This window comes from Pinus tabuliformis, chromosome J, assembly GCF_031772625.1.
Source record: "Pinus tabuliformis cultivar Carrire ecotype Pingquan chromosome J, CPIR1, whole genome shotgun sequence".
Taxonomy (NCBI): Eukaryota; Viridiplantae; Streptophyta; class Pinopsida; order Pinales; family Pinaceae; genus Pinus; species Pinus tabuliformis.
In genome coordinates this window covers 253628318-253649746 of record NC_142295.1, presented here as the reverse complement: position 1 = coordinate 253649746, position 21429 = coordinate 253628318, and the positions used below count along the sequence as shown (strand labels likewise).

The following is a 21429-nucleotide window of genomic DNA, read 5'->3' as shown; positions in this document are numbered from 1 at the left end:
AAATTTTCAATTAATTCAAACACTACACGAACATTCTAGTGCATTTTCATGGGAGTACACGAATATGTGAGAAATTGATCCTAATTTGTATTCACCATAGTTATATTCAAGAAAATTATAAACCTTATAGATAACCCCAAAGATGTATGAATCTGATTTTACATGAAATTGTAAAAAGAGTTGCAAAAAATATTGAAAGTGAATATTATATACTATAGTTTTTTTATAGTCATTGGGTATCACCATTACAAATTTCTCCCGAAAAGAGTGGTAAATGGCATGTTTTTATATAGTATCGAGAACTAAATAAAGCTACCTTCAAAGACCATTTTTGTTGCAAAAATATTGAATGTGAATATTATATACTATACTTTTTTATAGTCAATGGGTATCACCATTACAAATTGCTCCCGAAAAGAGTGGTAAATGGCATGTTTTTATATAGTATCGAGAACTAAATAAAGCTACCTTCAAAGACCATTTTTCTCTTCTATTTATAGATCAAGTTTTACATACATTACCGGGGAAAAATATTTTTCTTTTAATGATAATTTTAATGATTATAATTATATCAAAATAACTCTAGAAAATAAGGATAAAACAACATTCACATACCCATCAGGGACTTATTCTTATACAGTATTACCCTTCAAGTTATGCAATGATCTTGCTACTTTTCAATAAGTCGTTTTAGGTATTTTCTCTAACTTGATCCATGACATTGTAGAAATATATATATGATTAAAAACTATCATAATACTTTTGAGGAAGCATTGAAAAATATTTAAAAGGTTCTTATTAGATGCGAAGGAACTTATCTTTCATTAAGTAAAAAAAAATGTCCATGTTATTCACTAAAAATTGTTTTGGGTCACTATATTTAATGTGAAAAAATCAATTTTGATCCCCAAACTACAAAAGTTATTTTTAAACTTCCAATACCTAGGACCCAAAAGGATGTAATAATTTTCATGGGCCATGCAAGTTGCAATTCATATAAAAAATTTAAAAATAGCCTCATCATTATTTAAACTACTTTTTAGAAATAGTGAGTTTTTTTGGAATATTCTTGGCCAAATAACTTTGATACATTAAAGTAGAAACTTTCTAAAGAAATTATTTTAAGATAGGCACATTAATCTCTTCTTGTGCCTATATCTACTAATGTTTCATACACTACATTGGAAATACTTTTGGAACAAAATGTATCAAATCCCTTTATGATACTTATGGCACTACATTAGGCAGTACATTAATAGTTATGTTACCTTTATCCATACTAATCGTTCTTCCATCTGATATTTGATGAGCACACCAATACACAATGGAAGAATAATTACATGGATTATTTTACTACTAGAATTCAATATCACAATCTTTGATAAACCTCAACAAGAAAACATAGTTGCATATTTTATTTCCTAAGTCCATAATGAAGGTGAAACAATTCCTATACATGATAATTTTCTACATGAACATTTATTTGTAATTTTTATTAAATATACTTGGTTTGTAGATATTTGTAACTATTTTTCTATAGGAAAATTATCCTAAAATTTGTCACATAGAGAAATTTAGGCCGTCAATTTCCATACTATTGATTTCCCTGCATGGAATTAGGCTTAGTTGGAGGTTTCTCTCCTTCTAGAGTCATTGCAGCTATGTATATCCAACTTTGATGTCCTATTCAATCCTAAGATGAGTCTCATGCTCTACTGATTTTCCACTCCATATTTGTTTTTCAACTCGACTCAGGTGACATTCTTACATCACACATCTCTTATATTATCTTTTTCCATTTGTCCATTTTTATCATTTGTATGTTGATAGATGGTTTATAATAAACCATGTCTTTTCATTCTTTTAATAGACTCTTCATCAAGTGTATGATATTTCATCTTTCTAGTTGAATTTCTTCCTCCCATATTGACTTGGCACTGGTCGACTTTTCAACTAATTATAAGTATCTCATGGATGTTTATCCCTCCATTTTCAACTCCATATTACTTTTGGTTGAAAATGGGGAACAACAACATGAACATGGTTATTTTTTTAGAAAATAATCCCCAAGATTTTCTTTATTCCTTACAATGAGGTTGTAAAAATTGTTTGTAGACAATTTGTCTCTCTTCCTCATTGGAGTTCAATTATTCACATTGTTGTACTCGATATTGAACTATACTTTTCATGCTCTTGCATATCAGAAATTTATACAATAAAGAAGTTATTGTAGATAAGAGCCCTTTGTGCAAATCCATGTAGAATTTCTCTGTGATATTTTCAAAAAAGTTGTAGTCTTCAACTACTTGTTTCTTGAAAGCATATTAAAGTATATTTTTTATCCACTTGTGAAAATTTATCCCCGTATTGATAATATTTGATACTAACCATTCATTAGTGATATGTTGACACATTAGAAGGTTGGTCAATGTATTTCTTTAGTTCTACAAGGATTGAATCAATGAATTTCTCATGTGTCTCAATGAAAAAGTGTGACTTTTCCCTTTCTAATGAAATGGATTTATGTGTGTAATTATTTAGATAGTTTTTGACATTTATTTTCCACCACTCTTGTATCTCTTCTATATTCATCATTTGTGTGTGCATTACTAGATTGAATTGGGTGCAAGAAATGGCAACAACAGAACCAATGTTGTAATTTATTGAATTTCATTAATAAGTTACCATCAAATCAATACACCAAGAAGATTCCATCCACACACACACATATATAAATATCACATAAGAGAGAGAGAAGAGAAAAGAAATAGAAGTAGTGGTAGAACAATGAAACCCCCATTGTATTAAGAAAAAATAGTCGTTACATTCTTCATTTAATATATATATATATATATATATATATATATATATATATATATATATATATGTATATATATATGTATATGTGTATATGTGTATATGTGTATATCTATATCTATATCTATATCTATATATATATATATATATATATATATATATATATACATACTATACTATACTATACTTTGATATTTATAATGTATTTCCACTTGGATAGAGTATAATAATCTAAATTCATCACCACATTGGGGATTTTACTTCTTGATCTCAAGTATAAATAGGACCAACCAATGAGTTTATTCTAATCCGTTCATATGTTCTTTGTGAGAGTAGAATGCCTTTGATGATCATTATATGAACGAACATCTTACACCATATCTATCTTTAATCTAACATCATCTTCTTATTCCCTCACTTGTTATATTATCAATAGTATTAGATTGGGTCTATATTTCCATTTTCTTATTCAATTCAGGATTAACTTCTATTGAAGACAACTAAAAGATATATTCCTTATGTTTCCTAAGTGTGCTCACTAGAAGACAATGCAAGCCCTCATCTAAAGTTGGCCCATTACCAAATATAAGAATAAGCACTAATCATATACAAAACTTCCATTTATAAAATGAAAACCTCAAGAAAACTTCATTCTCTAATTTGTTATATGATTAAATACCTCAAATAAAAGGATGGAAAGTGGCATTAGGGATCCCCAAACAATAGAAATTCTCTAATGTTGATGTGAAAGAAATAAAAACTATTTCAACATTGTGCATTGCTTTCCTTAACAATGGAAATGCGCCAATAGTAAAGTGAAAGAAATAAATACTATTATAATACTAGGAATTGTTTTTAGGATTGGCGTTAAGTTTGCATTATTAATTTATTAAGAGCTTCATGTTTTGGGTGTAGGTATAGGTGACAAAAACTATATATATAATTAGTTTTTTGAAGGTTAAATACGATGAGGAAAAATAAATTAGATATTCCACCTTTCAATTATCATACACACTATACAACAACGCAAATAATACCACTGTTATAGGATCAATATTTATTATTTCAAATAGCTAATTGTAAACAAAATCAAAATGCATTTAGATACATAATAAGCTATTTGGGGAAAATTAAAATTATATCTTTATATTCACCAGTAAAAAAAGCTAAAAATATATATATAATTTTACTCAGTAGAATTAAAGATGGCCTCCAATGCTCACTCTTTGGGAGGTTCTTGGCTCCTTAAATAAAATTGTCTTACAAAATCTAGACTGATTTTAGTAGTGTTTCCCTCTACGAAATAGTTAAATAGTTATATGGACACACCAAATTTGGACATTAGAACAGAAAATTAATTCAAGGGAAAAATTAAAGTTAATTGACATCATCATTCTTCAATAAATTATTGAACCATAACATTAGATACCTTCATTGAGTATAGTTAAGGACTAATATAGGCATGAATGGACTTAAAAAACTTTTTGAAATAACTATTTCATTGAGTGAACCGTTGGATTTCCCAACATCATTGTTAATATCTCAATTCCTTAACTAAGTGCATAATCACACATTTCATAAAATTATGATAAACATTTAGTTTTTCAAATAGTGATATCGACACTTAACCTTTAGTTTTTACGTATAATTGATGCTTCTGAACTCTTAAGATGTTCTCAAAGATGATTTTCTAATTAACTAAGTGCACAATTACACGTTTAAGATAAACATGTAATTTTTCAAAGGGTGATATTAATATTTAACTTTTAGTTTTCATGTATAATTGATCCTTTTAAGCTTATAAGATATTCTCAAAAACGATTTTTGATATATTTGCGAAAACAAAAAATTAAGGTCCAAAGCAAACAAAAGTGCTTTACAGAACCCAGCTTGACACTGCTCTAAGTTACTCTCATGAATGACATTGATAGGTCAAGGAAACCATCGACGCCAAAAGTGCCGATAGTGCCGGGTGCGCCTGCATGCCCTTGCAGGTGTCCAGTGCAATTTCTTGACGCCGTGATGGCCCGGTGTTGGATGGCTGTGCATCATATACCTTTTCCAGTCGGAGAGTGTGTTTCGCAGATCATGGAGCTTCGGCTCGAGTCCTCTGCAGCAGTTGGCGTGTACGGTGCACACCTGCTTCAAATCCGGGCTTTTCTGGCAGTACCCTCTGAAGTATTCTGTATCCAGGAATATGACTTCAAGGCATCTCTGCAGGATCTCCTGGGATTTGATCAGGTTTAAGACCTGTTGTTCGTTTTGTCCAGGATAGGTTAATCTCGACTGATACCAGAACTTAAAGAAACTGATTGTCCGTTGGTTGGAGCGAGCGTACAAGAAGCCACAGTTGGGGAGGTTCTGGAGATCGTGTGAGTAACCTTTGTATTTGTCTGAAGCGAAATGAATGTCTGCGTTTGACGAGAACCTCTTGAACGGGTCCCGGAACCACAATATATCAGTATCCTGCAACCCAATTTATAATCACAATGTTATGATTAAGAAAATATGTTTTTTTATGCCAATGTAATTTTTTTTATTGATTTGATTGACTAGTGATATTAGTTTATGACTTACGAAATTATGATTTAAATATTAAAAATCAATTCACAAGCCCAATCAACCTTTTACACAAAATACAATTCTCAAAAAGCAGAGACATGTATTTTTCTCAAGTTATATATTCTATACCGTAAAACATGCGTATTTCTTATAAATAAACATAGATTATGTAGATATATAAATATACAAATTTGTAATTTGTTACATTAAGAATTGAATTTGATTGCATATCACAATAATCATTTCTCATAAACTACTTGAAATAAATTCAATTCACATTCTGTTATGTCTATAAATTATATATTCTATACCTTAAAACATGCGTATTTCTTATAAGTAAATATAGATTATGTAGATATATAAATATACAAATTTGTAATTTGTTACATTAAGAATTGAATTTGATTGCATATCACAATAATCATTTCTCATAAATTACTTGAAATAAATTCAATTCACATTCCAACCCAATTTGTTGACATTGATGTCAATAGGGGCTTAGTACTATTTGTCATATCATTGATGTGAACCACATGATGGTAGCTCTCATGGTTTATCGTTTGTATGTAGATTTATTAGACATTAATTAAATGCAAAGGTTGGTTTGATGTAGAGATGTTGGTTCATAGTGAAGTGGTTTTCCAAATAAGCCTCCATGTTCCTCACTTAATGCAGATGTATTTGGCATAATAATCTCCTTGTGCTTGTGTTATTGATGATTATGCTTGAGATGCTTGGATAGTTGTTGGAGACTCTAGACAAGTTCTGGAAAATCTAAGCTACAAGATGGAGGTCACGTGATGTATGCCATGTCATCATTAGTTTGATGTCTTGTTTTGAGCTCTATGCATATAGTGATGATGTCAAATTGATTATGGAAGGTTTTCTTGATGTATCAGGCTCACTCCTAAAGATAGCCTACAAGTTTGATGTCAATTAATGCATGCCCTATTATAGTTCTTGGGAGTTAGACATACATAGAGTGGTTGGAGGCTCTCAACCACTGGGAGGCCAATGGAAGGATAAGAATTACAGTCTCTACGAGCTAGTAGCCTTCCTAGCGATTGTGATTGTAGGTGACTTTTCCGAGATTATGCGTGCACCTCACATGTTTTTACTAGTGTTTCTGATGCTTTTGTTGAGGGATTTTAATCAAAAGGTGAGAAAAAGGTTAACTAACTTCTACAAGGTGGTTAAAGTAAAGAATTTTTCCCAATAAGTGAACTAAGTGGCTAGGTTTTTTTATTAAAAGGTGAGAAAAAGGTTAACTAAATTCTAGAAGAATATTTCTCAATAAGTGAAGTTAGTGGCTAGATCTATTTAAGGAGCAAAAATGTCGAAATATGAACAAGAGTATCTGGCTCTCCATATATGAACGTGAATATTATTTAATCATTTCACTTCTTTTTTTTAGTTTATAGGAGGAAGCTTTGTGATGGAGAGGTCATCTCTTTTAAGTGAGAGAGTTATGATAGTATATTAAGATCCAATGGTGAGAGGAGTGAGTTTGAAAGAACATATCTTGGTACTATTGTACAAAGTGTGCATGGATAAGTAGCTAATAGAAAGCTTTTATTGTGCGTAGAAATCATGACTGAAGATTAGTTGTATGCAGAGTTAAAGTGATGGGATTTCTAGGGAATTTGCTAATGTATTTGTGATTGTAGTGAGAAAATTACATTTTTATGGCTGTAACATTTTTATTATATGGTTGAGTTCTTGTTTTTAGATTTGTGATGTTACTGATCATGATGAATTGAGAGGATGTATGCAAAAATTTTGATGCATGGTGATATTGAAGGAGTTTATGTATGTTATTAGTTCCATTATGAGGAGAGTTGCTTATGTGAGGGTTTGACTTGCTAATATGGTTGTGTATAAGAGAGCCATAACTTATTTGTACGTTGCATATTAATTTTGAGGGTTGAGTTTTGTGATTATAATTGTTACATTGTTGATTGAGTTGGGTTGAGAGTGTGTATGTATGATCTGAAATTGATCTAAGACAAACAATAAGGTATTACAGACTCATGTGCATGGATGTGCCTATGTTACTTTATGCAACGGATCGATAAGATTGTGAAACAGAGAGGCAATGAAGCAGTTAAAGGAAACATAACATGCAAACATATAAACACAACATATTTAATAAGGAGTTCACCCAATACTCCTGGGCTACGTCTCCTGGTCCAACCTTCAGTGGTGGCCTCTCTATTATGTTTTCAAAGCATAGTTTTTACAACAGTGAGCTCAATTTGAGTCTCACACAGTAGATATAAATCAACAAGATTGTACATGGATCCCCCAAGTCTCTGGAGTACATAGACTTTCCTTACTTAAAGTCGTCCTCTATTGGTCACAGTAGTATGAGCCCAATCTGAGACTCATACATCACAGACATATACATAGGAGTTTGCTTGAACCTCTCAAGCCTTCTCTGGAGTACACCGACTCTCTGACTCTCGTTGTCTCTGTCTGGCTTGATGCTGCCTTTGCTTCTACAGGTCAGCTCAGCTTCTTCTCTCTGCTCTTAGCTTTCTGCTTCTTAACTTGCTTGCTTCTCTCTTTGTCGGTTCATGGCTTTAAAGCCAATCTGCTTTCTGATTGTTCGTTTCCTCTTCCCGGCTTTCTGGTTCCCCTACCTCTATCCATTTGAATCCCTCTGTTCTACGTAATCATCAATGTATAATGCGTCAGAGGGAGGTGGCCACCTATTTCATGACAGATGAGTTTTAGTTCTCCTGGACATGGTCGTTATTCCATTAACTTCCAAGAATGCACGTGAACCATGACCTTCTGCCAATGCATCGTCCACATCGGACTTCAAATCCTATACAACTCTGCCTGTGAACCTTGTCAAATCTGGTCATCCATCGAATCGCATCTCCATCGTTGATCTGGAGAATCCAAATCCCACGGTCATCATCCATATCAGGCAGATAAGTAACATGATGTTTATCCGTCCGATGTGAGAGGTTTTCTCTCTCTTCCAGTGGACGCGTGGCAACCATTGTGTGGCATCGGGCGGGACTCGGTTGAAACCGCTTATCGCTCTAAACCCTTCCGATATCGTATCAATTTTTGTGGGGGCCCGCTTCTAACGGAATCAGAATGATATCCACTACATTTTATGATTTCTTGGGTGTGGGTGCTTGCGGCCTTTCCTTCTTTGAGGGGTTTTCCCCATGATATGAAATTAGTGACTTGTCGCTAATTGCATATCAAAAACTAACCCCGTTTCTTGAAATACCCTCTGGTTTTGCTAATTTGTGATAGCGCGCGTTACCATGGGCTGACGGTTTGCGCACTTGACTGACGGTCCTCGTTGCTCCACGCTGATCACCAATTGCAACTGTTACAGGGATACCTCCGATAATCTTGATATTTATAAGACTTTGAAACTTTGGCATGATTTTTAAAGAGTTCATGAAAACTTAGAGAGTGTTCTAGGATCCAATTTGGATCGTGACCTTCCCACAAAAAGGCTTTTGGACCACAAAAAGTTGGTTTTTTAAGCATCAATCAAGTGAGGATATAGATTCCTTGCTTTCCCAATTTCTATCCATTTTTCACTGATTGGTTTTGAAACTTTGAGTCCAATCCTAAGGTAATCAACGTCCCCTCTATGCGTAGTTCTCACCTTCCTGTCGAGAACTGTATCTTCCTGTAATTCATTGAGATATTCAGGCAACAGATCATTAATAGAAGGCAATTGACTCTGCTCTTCGGGATCTTCAATCAATGAAGGTTCAAATAGTCTCAAGCTTTCTACATTAACTACCGAATAGATATGCATGTTAGCTAGAAAATCAAGGCGAAAAGCGTTCTCAAGAATTTTCTCAAGTATCTTGAAAGGTCCATACCTTATTGGCTTCAACTTCTTACCTTCACCTTGCATTCTGTCTTTTCTGATATATAGCCAGACTTGATCACCAACACCGAAACTATGCTCAATTTGATGCTTATCATGCCTTTCCTTGTACTTAGCTTGGCTCTTTTCCAGCTGTTCCTATATTGCCTGGTGAATTTCTTGGATTTTTTCAATGAACTTCATTGCCTTGTCCACATCACTATGTCCATCAATCGCCATGTCTCTACCAAGGACAAAGTCCAAGGGAGACCTTCGTATGAAACCAAAATAGGTCTCAAAAGGAGATCTCTATGTAGAAGAATGTTTAGCTTGGTTGTAAGCATGTTGCACATAACATAAATGTTCATCCCAAAGCTTGAGATGCTTACTACAATAGCCTCTGAGCAACTGGATCACTGTCCTATTGACCACCTCTATTTGGTCATCCTTTTGTGGATGAAAAGTTGTGCTCTTCTTCAGTCTGGTGTCCATCAATTCCCACAGACTCGACCAAAATTTTCCAACTATTTGGGAATGTTGATCAGATACAATGGAAGTGGGTAATTCAAAATGAACCCATACATGCTGAAAGAAGAAATTTGCAGTTTGTTTAGCTGTAATCTATTTGTTACAGGGTATTAAAATACACATTTTGCTAAACCTATCCATAACAACATATAAATAGTCATGACCCTTTCTATATTTAGGCAGTACCTCAACAAAGTCCACGGAAACACTTTCCCAAGGATGAGAAGGAACTGGAAGTGGGGTGTACAAGCCTAGTTTCCTATTGTTGGGCTTGCTTGTGGCACACATGGTACACCCTCTTACATATCTAGAAACTATTTCGTTCATTTATGGCCAATAACAAAATCTTTGCAGCTGTGCAACTGTTTCACTTACACCAAAGTGACTTGATATTAGAGAACTGTGTGCTTCTCGAATTATCTTTACTCTTTCAGTTTGAGGAATGCATAACTTTCCAAAATGATATAAGAGTTGGTCCTTAACATGATAGTCCAATTCTTCTACTTGTTTGCCATGACTTAAAGTTTCATATACATCTTTAAAACATATATCTTAAGCGTATCGTTCAATTTAGCTTTCATACAATACTGAGTTATACTTAAGTATCTAGTAGATGCATTTATGATTGGTCTGTACAACATATCTGCAACTTTATTGTGTATGCCCTTTTTATATTCGATGACAAGATGAAACTATTTTAGAAAACCCATCCACCTATAGTGTCTTGATTGCTGCAACTTAGTTTGTGAGTGCAAATATTGAAGTGGTTGATGATCAGTATGTATAACTCTCTCTTTGCCCGTTAGATAATGTTTCCACTCTTTCACACTTTGTACTAATGCATCAAATTATTTATCATATGTGGGATAATTAACTACTGTAGAATTAAATGTCTCAGAATTATAACATTTGGGTTTACCATGCCGCATCAACACTACTCCCATGGCATAGTCACTCACATCCATTTCAATCTCAAACGGTCTTTGAAGATCGGGCAGTGCTAGTGCTGGTGTTGTACTAATCTTTTCTTTTAAGGTGTCGAAGGCTTTATGCTATTTGCCTCCCCATTGAAACACCTTATTCAATCCTGTTAAAGCATGTAAGGGAGATGCAATCAAGGAAAGGTTAGAAATAAACTTTCTCCAATATTGTGCTGCTCCTAGGAAGCTTCTAACTTCTGTAGGAGATTTGGGTTTAGGCCAGTTTACAATGACTGCAACCTTAGAGGGATCTATCTTCAATTCACCACCCCCTACAATATGAGCCAAATAATTCAAATATGTTTTGCCAAATTCACATTTTGATAACTTAACATAAATATTTTCCTCCCTCAAAACATATAGAGTTTGATTTACATGCTTCAAATGTTCTTCCCATGTATTACTAAATATAATAATGTCATCTAGATATACAATGACAAAATCATCAATAAAAAGCGTGAGTACATCATTCATTACTCTCATGAAAGTAGAAGGAGCATTAGTTAAGCCAAAAGGCATAACTAACCATTCATACAATCCTTTCTTTGTTTTGAAAGCAGTCTTCCATGTGTCTTGCTCTAAAACTCTGAACTGATGATTGCCACTATGCAAGTCCAACTCGGAAAAGTCAACAACTTCTTTCAACTGATCTAATAGATCATCTATGCGAGGAAGGGGATAACATTTTTTTACTGTTATCTTATTCAGTGATTCGTAATCAATGCACTTTCTCCATGAGCCATCTTTCTTTCTCACCAAGACAATTGGAGACCCATATGGTGATGTGCTAGGTCTTATGAACCCTTTCTCGAGCAGCTCATGTACCTGCTTCTTGATTTCTGCATTCTCTAAAGTGGACAACCTGTACATTCCAATGTTAGGCAATGGAGCATCTTGCTGCAAATTAATATCATGTACTATTTCCTTTTTGGGTCGCAAACCTTTAGGTTCTTGAAAAAGAATATCATATTATGAAACAACTTTTTCTAAATTAGCTTGTTTTTTAGAATTACAACCTTCAAATACATTGGTTTTATCAGGTTTCTTTTCCTTTAAAACCATCAGTAAAATTTGTTTGCATGAATTTACAATTCATCTGCCCTGAGTTTATGAGAGTATAATTATCCTTGAGTTTATGATCTCTTACAATATATTCAATTCCATCTTTAACGAGTTGATACTTGATTTCAGCTCTATAGAAAATGGATTTTCTATCATACAAGTAAGGACTTCCTAAAACAATTCCACATATATCCAAGGGAACAATATCTAACTCAACCTCATCTACAAATGTTGACCCAAAAGAAAACCTAAGTTTACATTGTCTAGTCACTTGTAGCTTTGCTTTATCACATAACCAACCTAATGGATACGACTTCTTGTGAGGTGTGGTTAGTAATCCCAGCTTCTTTACAATTGCTTCAGAAGTTAAGTTTACTGTGAGCCACTATCAAGCAAAGTATCAATCTTTTGATGCTTGGAAATAACTCTAATATGAAAAAGTTCATATCTTTTGCTCTCATTTTCTTCATTATCAGTAGATTGTCTAGAATTACTTGTAGATGCTTCATAATTTTTACCTTTTATACCTGTGGCTATGATTGTTGTTTCATCCCCTGAGTCTGACCCCAAATCCTTCTGAATAGCTTCAGCATTCTTCTTCTTTTTGCCATCATACTTCCTCGGCCTTAACTCCAGATGCAGAATCGAGCAGTGTTCATCATCATACCCCTCCTTCTTGCAGTGAGTGCGTGAAGATTTGGTCTTTTGTATAACGTTTATCTTCCTCTCTTTCCATTTCTGCTTCCTCTTTTCCTTGTTTTTGCTTGCAGTGGGTTTTGATGATCCCTCAACTTTTGGGTTCACATTCTTGCCTCTACCCTCTAGAAGTGTAGCCTGAACAGATACCTCATCTATGCTAGTAGGGTTAAACATGAGAATGGTGTGCTTTAATTAGCTGTGTAGACCACTTATATGCTTCAACAAAGTTTTAGGTGAGTCTAAAGAAATTCATAGAATCAAAGCTCTTTTTCTAAATTCTTGGGTGTAGCTTTGTACACTTTGCCCATTTAATTGTTGAAGAGTTTGCCAACTCATCATGGCTTGCTGCATATAAGCTAGTGGATAGAAATATTTTTTAATTGCAGAAACAAATTCACTCCATACAGAAAGAATTTTACCATGCTTCTTCATGTCAGCTTGTGTTCTGCCTTCCCACCATACCAAGGCAGTTCCTCCAAGGTGTAGGCTAGCCAGCTAAATCTTACTTTTGTCGAAATCAATGCTCTACACCCTGTAATATACATCAATCTATCTAATCCAATTATCCAAATTCTCTGCATTAAACTCTCCATCATATATTGGCAAATCAAATTTAACATCTAATTTAACTAAAGATGCGTTCTTCTTTTTATTTTCAAGACTATCAAGAGGTGTGGAAATCTTTTATTCTTTCCATTTGGCTATAGAATGGTCATTGGGGAAAGATTCTTTTGCTCATTTATCTTTTCTGGAGTTTGATGAATCTTCATATCTACCTTTCTTAAATTATCTATACATTTCCTCTACCATGGCTTTGATGGTCATGAAACTGTCCATGAACTAGAAGTCTGATTCCAAGGGACTTTCTCTTGCCATTTTCCTCTTAGGATAGACTCTTCCAATTTCTGGGTTAGCTTCAACCAACTCTCCCTCTCCTAACTTGAGCTTTATCCTAGGTAGCATTCAACAAAAGAATCTAGCACAAGCTTGTCTAACCTTAGTAACCTAGAGCTCTCATACCACTTGATCTGAAATTGATCTAAGACAAACAATAAGGTATTATAGACTCATGTGCATGGATGTGCCTATGTTATTTTATGAAATGGATCGATAAGATTGTGAAATACAGAGGAAATGAAGTAGTTAAAGGAAACATAATAGGCAAACATATAAACACAACATGTTTAATAAGGAGTTCACCCAATACTCCTGGGCTACGTCTCCTAGTCCAAAATTTAGTGATGGCCTCTCTATTATGTTTTCAAAGCATAGTTTTTACAACAGTGAGCTCAATTTGAGTCTCACACAGTAGATATAAATCAACAGGATTTTACATGGATTCCCCAAGTCTCTGGAGTACACAGACTTTCCTTACTTAAACTCGACCTCTATTGGTCACAGTAGTATGGGCCCAATCTGAGACTCATACATGATAGGCATATACATAGGAGTTTTCTTAAACCTCTCAAGCCTTCTCTGGAGTACACCGAATCTCTGGCTCTCTCTTTCTCTGTCTGGCTCGATGCTGCCTTTCCTTCTGCAGGTTAGCTTGGCTTCTTCTCTCTGCTCTTAGCTTTCTACTTCTTAACTTGCTTGCTTCCCTCTTTGTCAGTTCATGGCTTTAAAGCCAATCTAATCTATGAATGTTTGCTTCCTCTTCCCATCTTTCTAGTTCCCCTACCTCTGTCTGTTTGAATCCCGTTGTTCTGCGTAATCATCACTGTATAACGCCTCACAGGAAGGTGGCCAACTATTTCATAATGGATGAGTGTTAGTTCTCTTGGACATGGCCATTATTCTATTAAGTTCCAAGAATGCCGCAAACCATGCCCTTCTTCCAATGCATCGTGCACATCGGACTTCAAATCCTATAGAACTTTGCCTGTTAAACTCATTAAATCCGGTCATCCATCGGAACACGTCTCTACCGTTGATCTGGAGCCTCCAATCCCACGGACATCATCCATATCGGGCGGATAAGTAAGATGATGTTTATCTGTTTGATGTGAGTGGTTTTCTATCTCTTTTGCCAGATGCATGGCAACCATTGATGGCATCGGGCGAGACTCAATTGAAACTGCTCACTGCTCGAAGCCCTTCCGATATCTTGTCGGTTTTTGTGGGACCCCGCTTCTGACAGAATCAGAACGATATTTATTACATTTTATGATTTTTCAGGTTTGGGTGCTTGCAACCTTCCCTTCTTTGAGGGTTTTTCCCTGCGATATGTGATTAGTGACTTGTTGTTGCTAATCGCATATGAGAAACTACCCCTGTTTCTTGAAATAGCCTCTCGTTTTGCTAATTTGTGATAGCGCGCGTTACCATGGGCTAACAGTCTATGCGCTTGACTGGTGGTCCTCATTGCTCTGTGCTGATCACCAATTGCAACTGTTACGAGGATACCTCTGATAAGCTTGATCTTTATAAGACTTTGAAACTTTGGCATAATTTTTAAAGAGTTCATGAAAACTTAGAGAGTGTTCTAGGATCCAATTTGGATCAATGTAGGAGGATTGATGTGTGGTGCTTTGTATATAATATTTGTCATAGTATTGTAGGGTTTTTATGTATGCTATCGTTTATTCTGATATGATTATTTATTGTAAAGAGACTGTGTTAGAGAGACATCATTCAATTGATATGCTTATTGTATGTTGTGAACCTAGTTTGAAAATTAATCAAAAGAGGTTCGCGATTGTTTTTATGTTGAGTATATGGACCTAGTATGAAATATTTTGAAATTAATTCCATGAGGGATTAAAGTTTGGGACTTCAGTGTTGCATGTATAGGCTTGCAAATGAGTGGTGGCTTGTCTAGGGAGTAGTGGCATCCTTCTAGTGGTTGATGGAGATCTTACTTAAGGAGTAGAGGCAATCAAAAATTAGTGAGGGTGGTGGCCTGCATAGTTTATGGGAGTGGTGTATTCCGAGTGAGTGGTGACTCATATCTCTTTGTGTGTAGAGGCTTACATACTGGTGGTGGTCAATTCACATGTACAATAATTTTTTATATAATAGAAGGGGAAATGGAGAAAACTACCTACCGATTGTGGTTTTTACCCTTCTAGTTTCCACATTACATCTAGTATCAACATGTGTGATTATTGATGTGTTATTATTATGTGTTTTGATGGTTTATGAATCATGCATTGTTGATCTCATGATTATATGTTGATTGGTATTGTTACTCATATGACTGTGGTTACTCATATTCTATTAGTTGCATATATTTTTTATGTGCTAAAAATTAAATGTGTGATTTGGTTAAAGTTTAATAAAGGGAAAAACTTGTTCATAAGACAAACTACTAATTCACCCCCCACCCCACCCCCCCTTCTCAAAAGTGTTCAAGGTTTCTAACACAATTCACTTATTCATTTCATAGTTAACATATTTTTAGCATGGTTCCACTTCCTTAAAAAATCCATAATGAAGAAAGATAGATTCATTGACAATGAAAAGGAATTTGTAATTGATCTCTAGTAGTTGGTTGAAGAAATGCACCCTTCTCCACATATACGTATTATAAAACATAAATAATTCCATTCTCACTACACTTCTTGATATCACCATCAAGTATAAAAAAATATGTAAAGGAGAATAATTTTATATTAATTTTGAAAAAATAAAGTAATTAAAAATAAAAAGAAATCTTATATTTTCAATCTTGACTATGTAAGTAAGATGTATAATTTTTTACACCATTTAAATATATCTCAATATAGGATTTCGATAAATTATTTGGATATGTTGATTAATTATATTTTTTTTGATAATACTAAGACTAGTTATCCTTAGGGTGTGTGTGTGTGTATATATATATATATAGCAGAGAAAGGAAACAATTATATTAAAATGGGTTAGTGAGAGATTTCCATCATTCATACTGTATAACAATAGAATTTAAATCACTCAAAATACAAGGATTAATAAGGGGTTTTATGGTTGACATGGCTCTTAGATAGGGTTTATCATGCCCCTTATTTTCAAAGAAGTGTTGTCCTCAACACTTGACTATATTTGGGTGTTTCTACATGAACAAATTATCTTTGCATGTCACTTCCTCCACTGGTAAGTTCTTCCATTTGATGAATTTCTCATTAATTGTTTGATATATCACCTGATTAGTCATTATTTACAATATTGTTTCTAGTTCTAATATTACTTTTCCTTCTCAATTAACAATTGGTAGATTAGTTTGGACTGGGGTATTATGATCACTTACCTTCTTTAAGCATGAAATATGGAATATTTGATGTACACACGAAGATGGAGGAAAATAAAATTCATAAGCCATACTTCCAATCCTCTACAGCATCTTATAAGCACCAAAATTCTTTGGTGCTAATTTATTTTCCCCAAATTATTTCTTGAGTGGAATTTGATTATATGGCTATAGTCTCACAAATAGGCAATCCCCCACTCCAAATTCCCTTCCTTATGATTTTGATATTCTTATTATTTCATCTAATTTTGTGCTATAACCAAATTTCTTTTTAATAGTTTTAGAACCTCTTATTATTGTTGTATGTGCTCCTCTACCACTGGAGATTTTATAGTCCCTTTCATGGGTGATGTTATGGATGGAGGATGATATGCATAAAGTTCCATAAATGTTGACACTTTTGATGAGGTATGGAAGTATGTCTTGTAGCACAATTATGCCAAGGGAAGCCATTTGGCCCATTGTGTTTGTTTATAAGATAAAAATATATGTAGATATCCTTGTAAACATTTATTCAAAATATCAATTTTCCCATAATATTGAGGATTGTAAGATGAGTTGTGAGCCAATTGAGGACCCAAACAAGAAGATAATTTAGCCCAAAAATTTCTAGTGAAAATTGGATCTTTTTCATTTAAATAATCTTTGGTATTCCACGCATGTTTGGATTCTTTCCTTGAATTATTTTTCAACTATACTTTCTTTAAAGGATGAGAAAGAGAAAAAAAATGGACATACTTTGTCATTCAATATACCACTACCATAATGATGCTTTCTTTCATATTTGGGAAAACCTGTAATAAAAACCATTGAAACTTCTTTTGAACGCTGCCTTGGTATGGCTAATGGCTAAAGGAGGCCTCGAGTATTGTTTGTATCTCCCTAATTTTGTGGGCATACCACACATTCTTCCACAAACCTTTTCACATCTACTTTAAATCCTTCCCAAAAATAATATGTGTTGATCTTCTAGTATGTCTTTAAGAACCATTGATGTCCTCCTACAGGACAAATGCATAATTATGTAAACACCTTTGAGTTGAGTTGATAATTCTTACAGAAGCATAAAATATATTGATACCTTAACAAGTTATTTTTCCACATAAATTTTTCTACTACATTTGGGTCCTCTTATAGTTGTTATATGATATTTCTTATCTTCCCATTTTTCTCCAACTCCATAATTTATTCTTCCACATAGTCAAATTGTGGAATGGAAGTAACAAATACTAAACAATTTGTGTCTTCCTCTTTCCTCAAGAGCACATCTACAATAATATTTTATTTTCCATTTTTCAGATAATTTAAAAGTCATAAAAACATACTTGTGACCCTTTTTTCATCTCTTCTAATGATAGTATTTTCTCCAAGAAGTATTTCACACTATCATGATCTTGCTTTACTTTCAAGTGCCTTTTTATTAGACATGAATTCCATTTATTAACTACATGTAGTATGGCCAATATTTCCTTTTAATATATTGCACTAAATAATTTATTTCCTTTAAATTCACCACTTTCAAAGGAAAGATGATTTCTTTCTTGCATCAAAATTATACCAATGCCATGGCTTCAGGTATCACACTTCACAATGAAGGTTTTTGTGAAATCAAGTGTTGCCAAGATGGGAGTTGTACACATAGCCTCTATAAGTTCTTCAAAATATTTGGTTTCCTCTTTAGTTCAAGAAAATGCCTCCTTCAATAATTTTGTTAGAGGTGCTACCATTTGACCATAATTACTGAAAGACCTATACCAATATCTTGTGAATCCTAAGAACCATCTAAGTTTATTCAAGGTATTTGGGATTGGTTATTCCATCATAGCTTTGATTCTTCTCGGATCCATATTTGAATCCTTATATAATGCAATATGATCAAGTTATTGCACTTCTTGTATACCAAAGTCACACTTGGAAGGCTTTGCATATAGTTGTTTCTCTTCCAACAATGTTAAGATCCTTTCAACATGTTGTACATGCTCTTCCCAAAAAAATTTACATTAGTTTGTCATAAAAAATACTAACAGAAATTTTCTAAAGGTCTGAAAATAGAATTCATAAAAATTTGAAATATTGAAGGCACATTTGTAGCTCCAAATTTATTAACCAAAAAATTGCAATTACCTTCATTTGTTATAAAGATTTCTTGTGAATGTATTCTTGCATTATTCTAATTTGATGGTATCCAAAACAAGGATCCAACTTAGTAAAGAAATTCTCTATTCAATTCATATAATAACTCATTAATGATAGTAATGGGGAACTCATCTTTGATTTTCATTCTTTTTAGTTCTATGTAATCTGTACACATGCACCTTGAACCATACTTTTTAATAACCATCACCGCTACTAAAGAGAAATCCCTTTAGCTAGGCTCAATGATGTTTGCCTCTAACATTTCATGAACCATATATTCAATCGTACTTTTGGGTGCATGTGGCTACATGTAAGGACTAAACTTAATGTTGGGTTGTGTTATATTCTTTCCACGTAGTTAATAGGGGGTTTGAAGGACACCCATAACCCCACTTTATGGGTTCCGGGGCAGCGCCCCAGAAATTTTTTGTTTTGGACCATATGCTAGGTTGGGTGGACCCATCTATCGTTTTGTGCATGATTTTCGCACATTTTTTTTAAACGCGATGGTTTTTTTGGTCCATGGTATTGGACGCGATGGTTTTCGGTCCATGGTATTGGATGCTTTGGCATGTATAATTATGTATTGTAACATTGAAAGGAATATAATGAAAAGTCAAGCTAGTAGTCCCGGTATTGGGATCCAGGGAAAAATCTCTGTGCATATGTGTTTTATGGGTTATGCTCTCGCATTATTTATTTTCTTTGTTTAATAATTCGTATGCAGGTAATTTCTGTACAGGGTTAAAACCTACATTTGGTATCAGAGCTGTTTTGGCTTCAAGGGGACGCCTTTGTTGTTGAGGGGTTTCGCTCGGGCCTGTGGTAGACCCTGTTCAGTGGGAGATATGCGAGATCGATTCTAGTGGTGAAAGAAGATGGCGAGTAGTGGAAAGATAGAGATTGAGAAGTTCAATGGTCAGAATTTTGAGTTGTGGAAACTCAAGATGGAGGATCTGTTGGTGGATAAAGATCAGTGGATCGTGGTAGATCCGGGTACTAAACCATCTGGAGTGACCGATGAAGAATGGAAGAAGTTGGATTGGAATGCAAAGAGCACAATACGATTGTGTGTCTCAGATTCAGTATTGCTGAATGTATCAGGAGAAGCTACGGCAAAGGCTTTGTGGGTCAAGTTAGGGACTTTGTACCAATCTAAGTCTCTGGTGAATAAACTGTTCCTGCGGAAAAAGCTGTATAACCTGAGGATGAAAGATGGAGACTCGGTGACAGAGCATCTGAATGCGTTTAATACTGTGGTAAGTCAATTATTATCTGTTGATGTTAAAATTTCAGATGAAGATAAGTGCATCAGTCTGTTGTGTTCTCTACCAGATTCGTGGGATAGTCTGGTTATTGCAATAGGTAGCAATGCAACTGCTTTGCAGTTTGATGAAATAGTCTCAGCCTTGCTGACGGAGGAGATGAGACGGAAAAATATAGACAACCAGAATGGTGATGCCTTGTCTGTACGAGGACGGTCCCAGAACAAAAACAAAAATAAGTCATCGAGTGGGAGATCTAAATCTAGAGGGAGATCTAAATCTCCAGGAAAACCTACAAAGGTGGTGTGCTGGAAATGCGGAAAGGAAGGGCACTTCAGAAGGGATTGTAAATCTAAAGCTCCTGATAAAAGAAAGGGATGTGATGATGCTCCTTCTGTAGAGGCGAAAACCACCTCAGATGAAGGTGGGGATGTGTACTTGGCTTCTTCAAGTACACATGTAGATCATGAGGCATGGTTGATTGACTCAGGTGCATCCTTTCACTTCACTCCCCATAGAGAGTGGTTCTGTGAGTATGAGAAATACGATGGTGGTGATGTCTTCTTAGGAGATGATAGGAAGGCTAGAATCATTGGTCGGGGAAAGGTAAAGTTGAAGTTGCAAGGTGGAAGGGTTAGAACACTTCTGGATGTTCTACATATTCCTGCATTGGCCAGAAATCTGATTTCTATAAGCAAGTTGGATGATGCAGGTGTAAAGACGGTGTTCGAGAAAGATACCTGCAAGAGGGTTTGAGGATCACTGATATTGATGCGGGGAGTTCGGATTGGAACTCTGTACAAGCTGCAAGGTAGCACTATTGTTGATGGGTGCAATAGTTCTATGGTTCCCGAAAATGGAGTAGAAAATCTAGTGGCCTCTGGAGAGAAGACCATGTTGTGGCATCAAAGGCTTGGACATATTGGACACAAGGGCCTTCGAATACTTCATGGTAAAAGTATGGTAGAAGGTATGAATGATAGCTCTCTGGATTTTAATTTCTGTGAAAATTGTGTGTATGGGAAGTAGAATCGGGTGAGTTTTCCCTCTGGTGGTAAGAGGATGAAACAAATATTAGAGCTTGTGCACAGTGATGTGTTTGGACCTGTGAAGGTTCCATCACTGGGTAAGTCTGTGTACTGTGTATCATTCATAGATGACTTGTCAAGGAATACATGGATATATTTCCTTAAGAAGAAATCTGAAGTCTTTGACAGGTTTAAAGAATTTAAGGCTCTAGTGGAAAATCAGACAGAGAAGAAGATAAAGGTGCTGAGGACAAATAATGGTGGAGAATTTTGC

The 21429-nt window shown here is 34.7% G+C and overlaps 1 protein-coding gene across 1 annotated transcript in view; it reads right to left on the bottom strand.

Moving 5' to 3' along the window:
- Positions 1 to 4551: 4551 nt before the first annotated feature.
- LOC149226729 (uncharacterized protein At4g15970-like) overlaps positions 4552 to 21429 on the bottom strand; it is a 40442-nt gene continuing 23564 nt past the window's right edge. Inside the window, exon 3 of the mRNA XM_089377576.1 lies at positions 4552 to 5283. Coding sequence (XP_089233702.1) covers positions 4750 to 5283 — 534 coding nt within the window. The 3' untranslated portion in view covers positions 4552 to 4749. The remainder of the gene's footprint in view (positions 5284 to 21429) is intronic.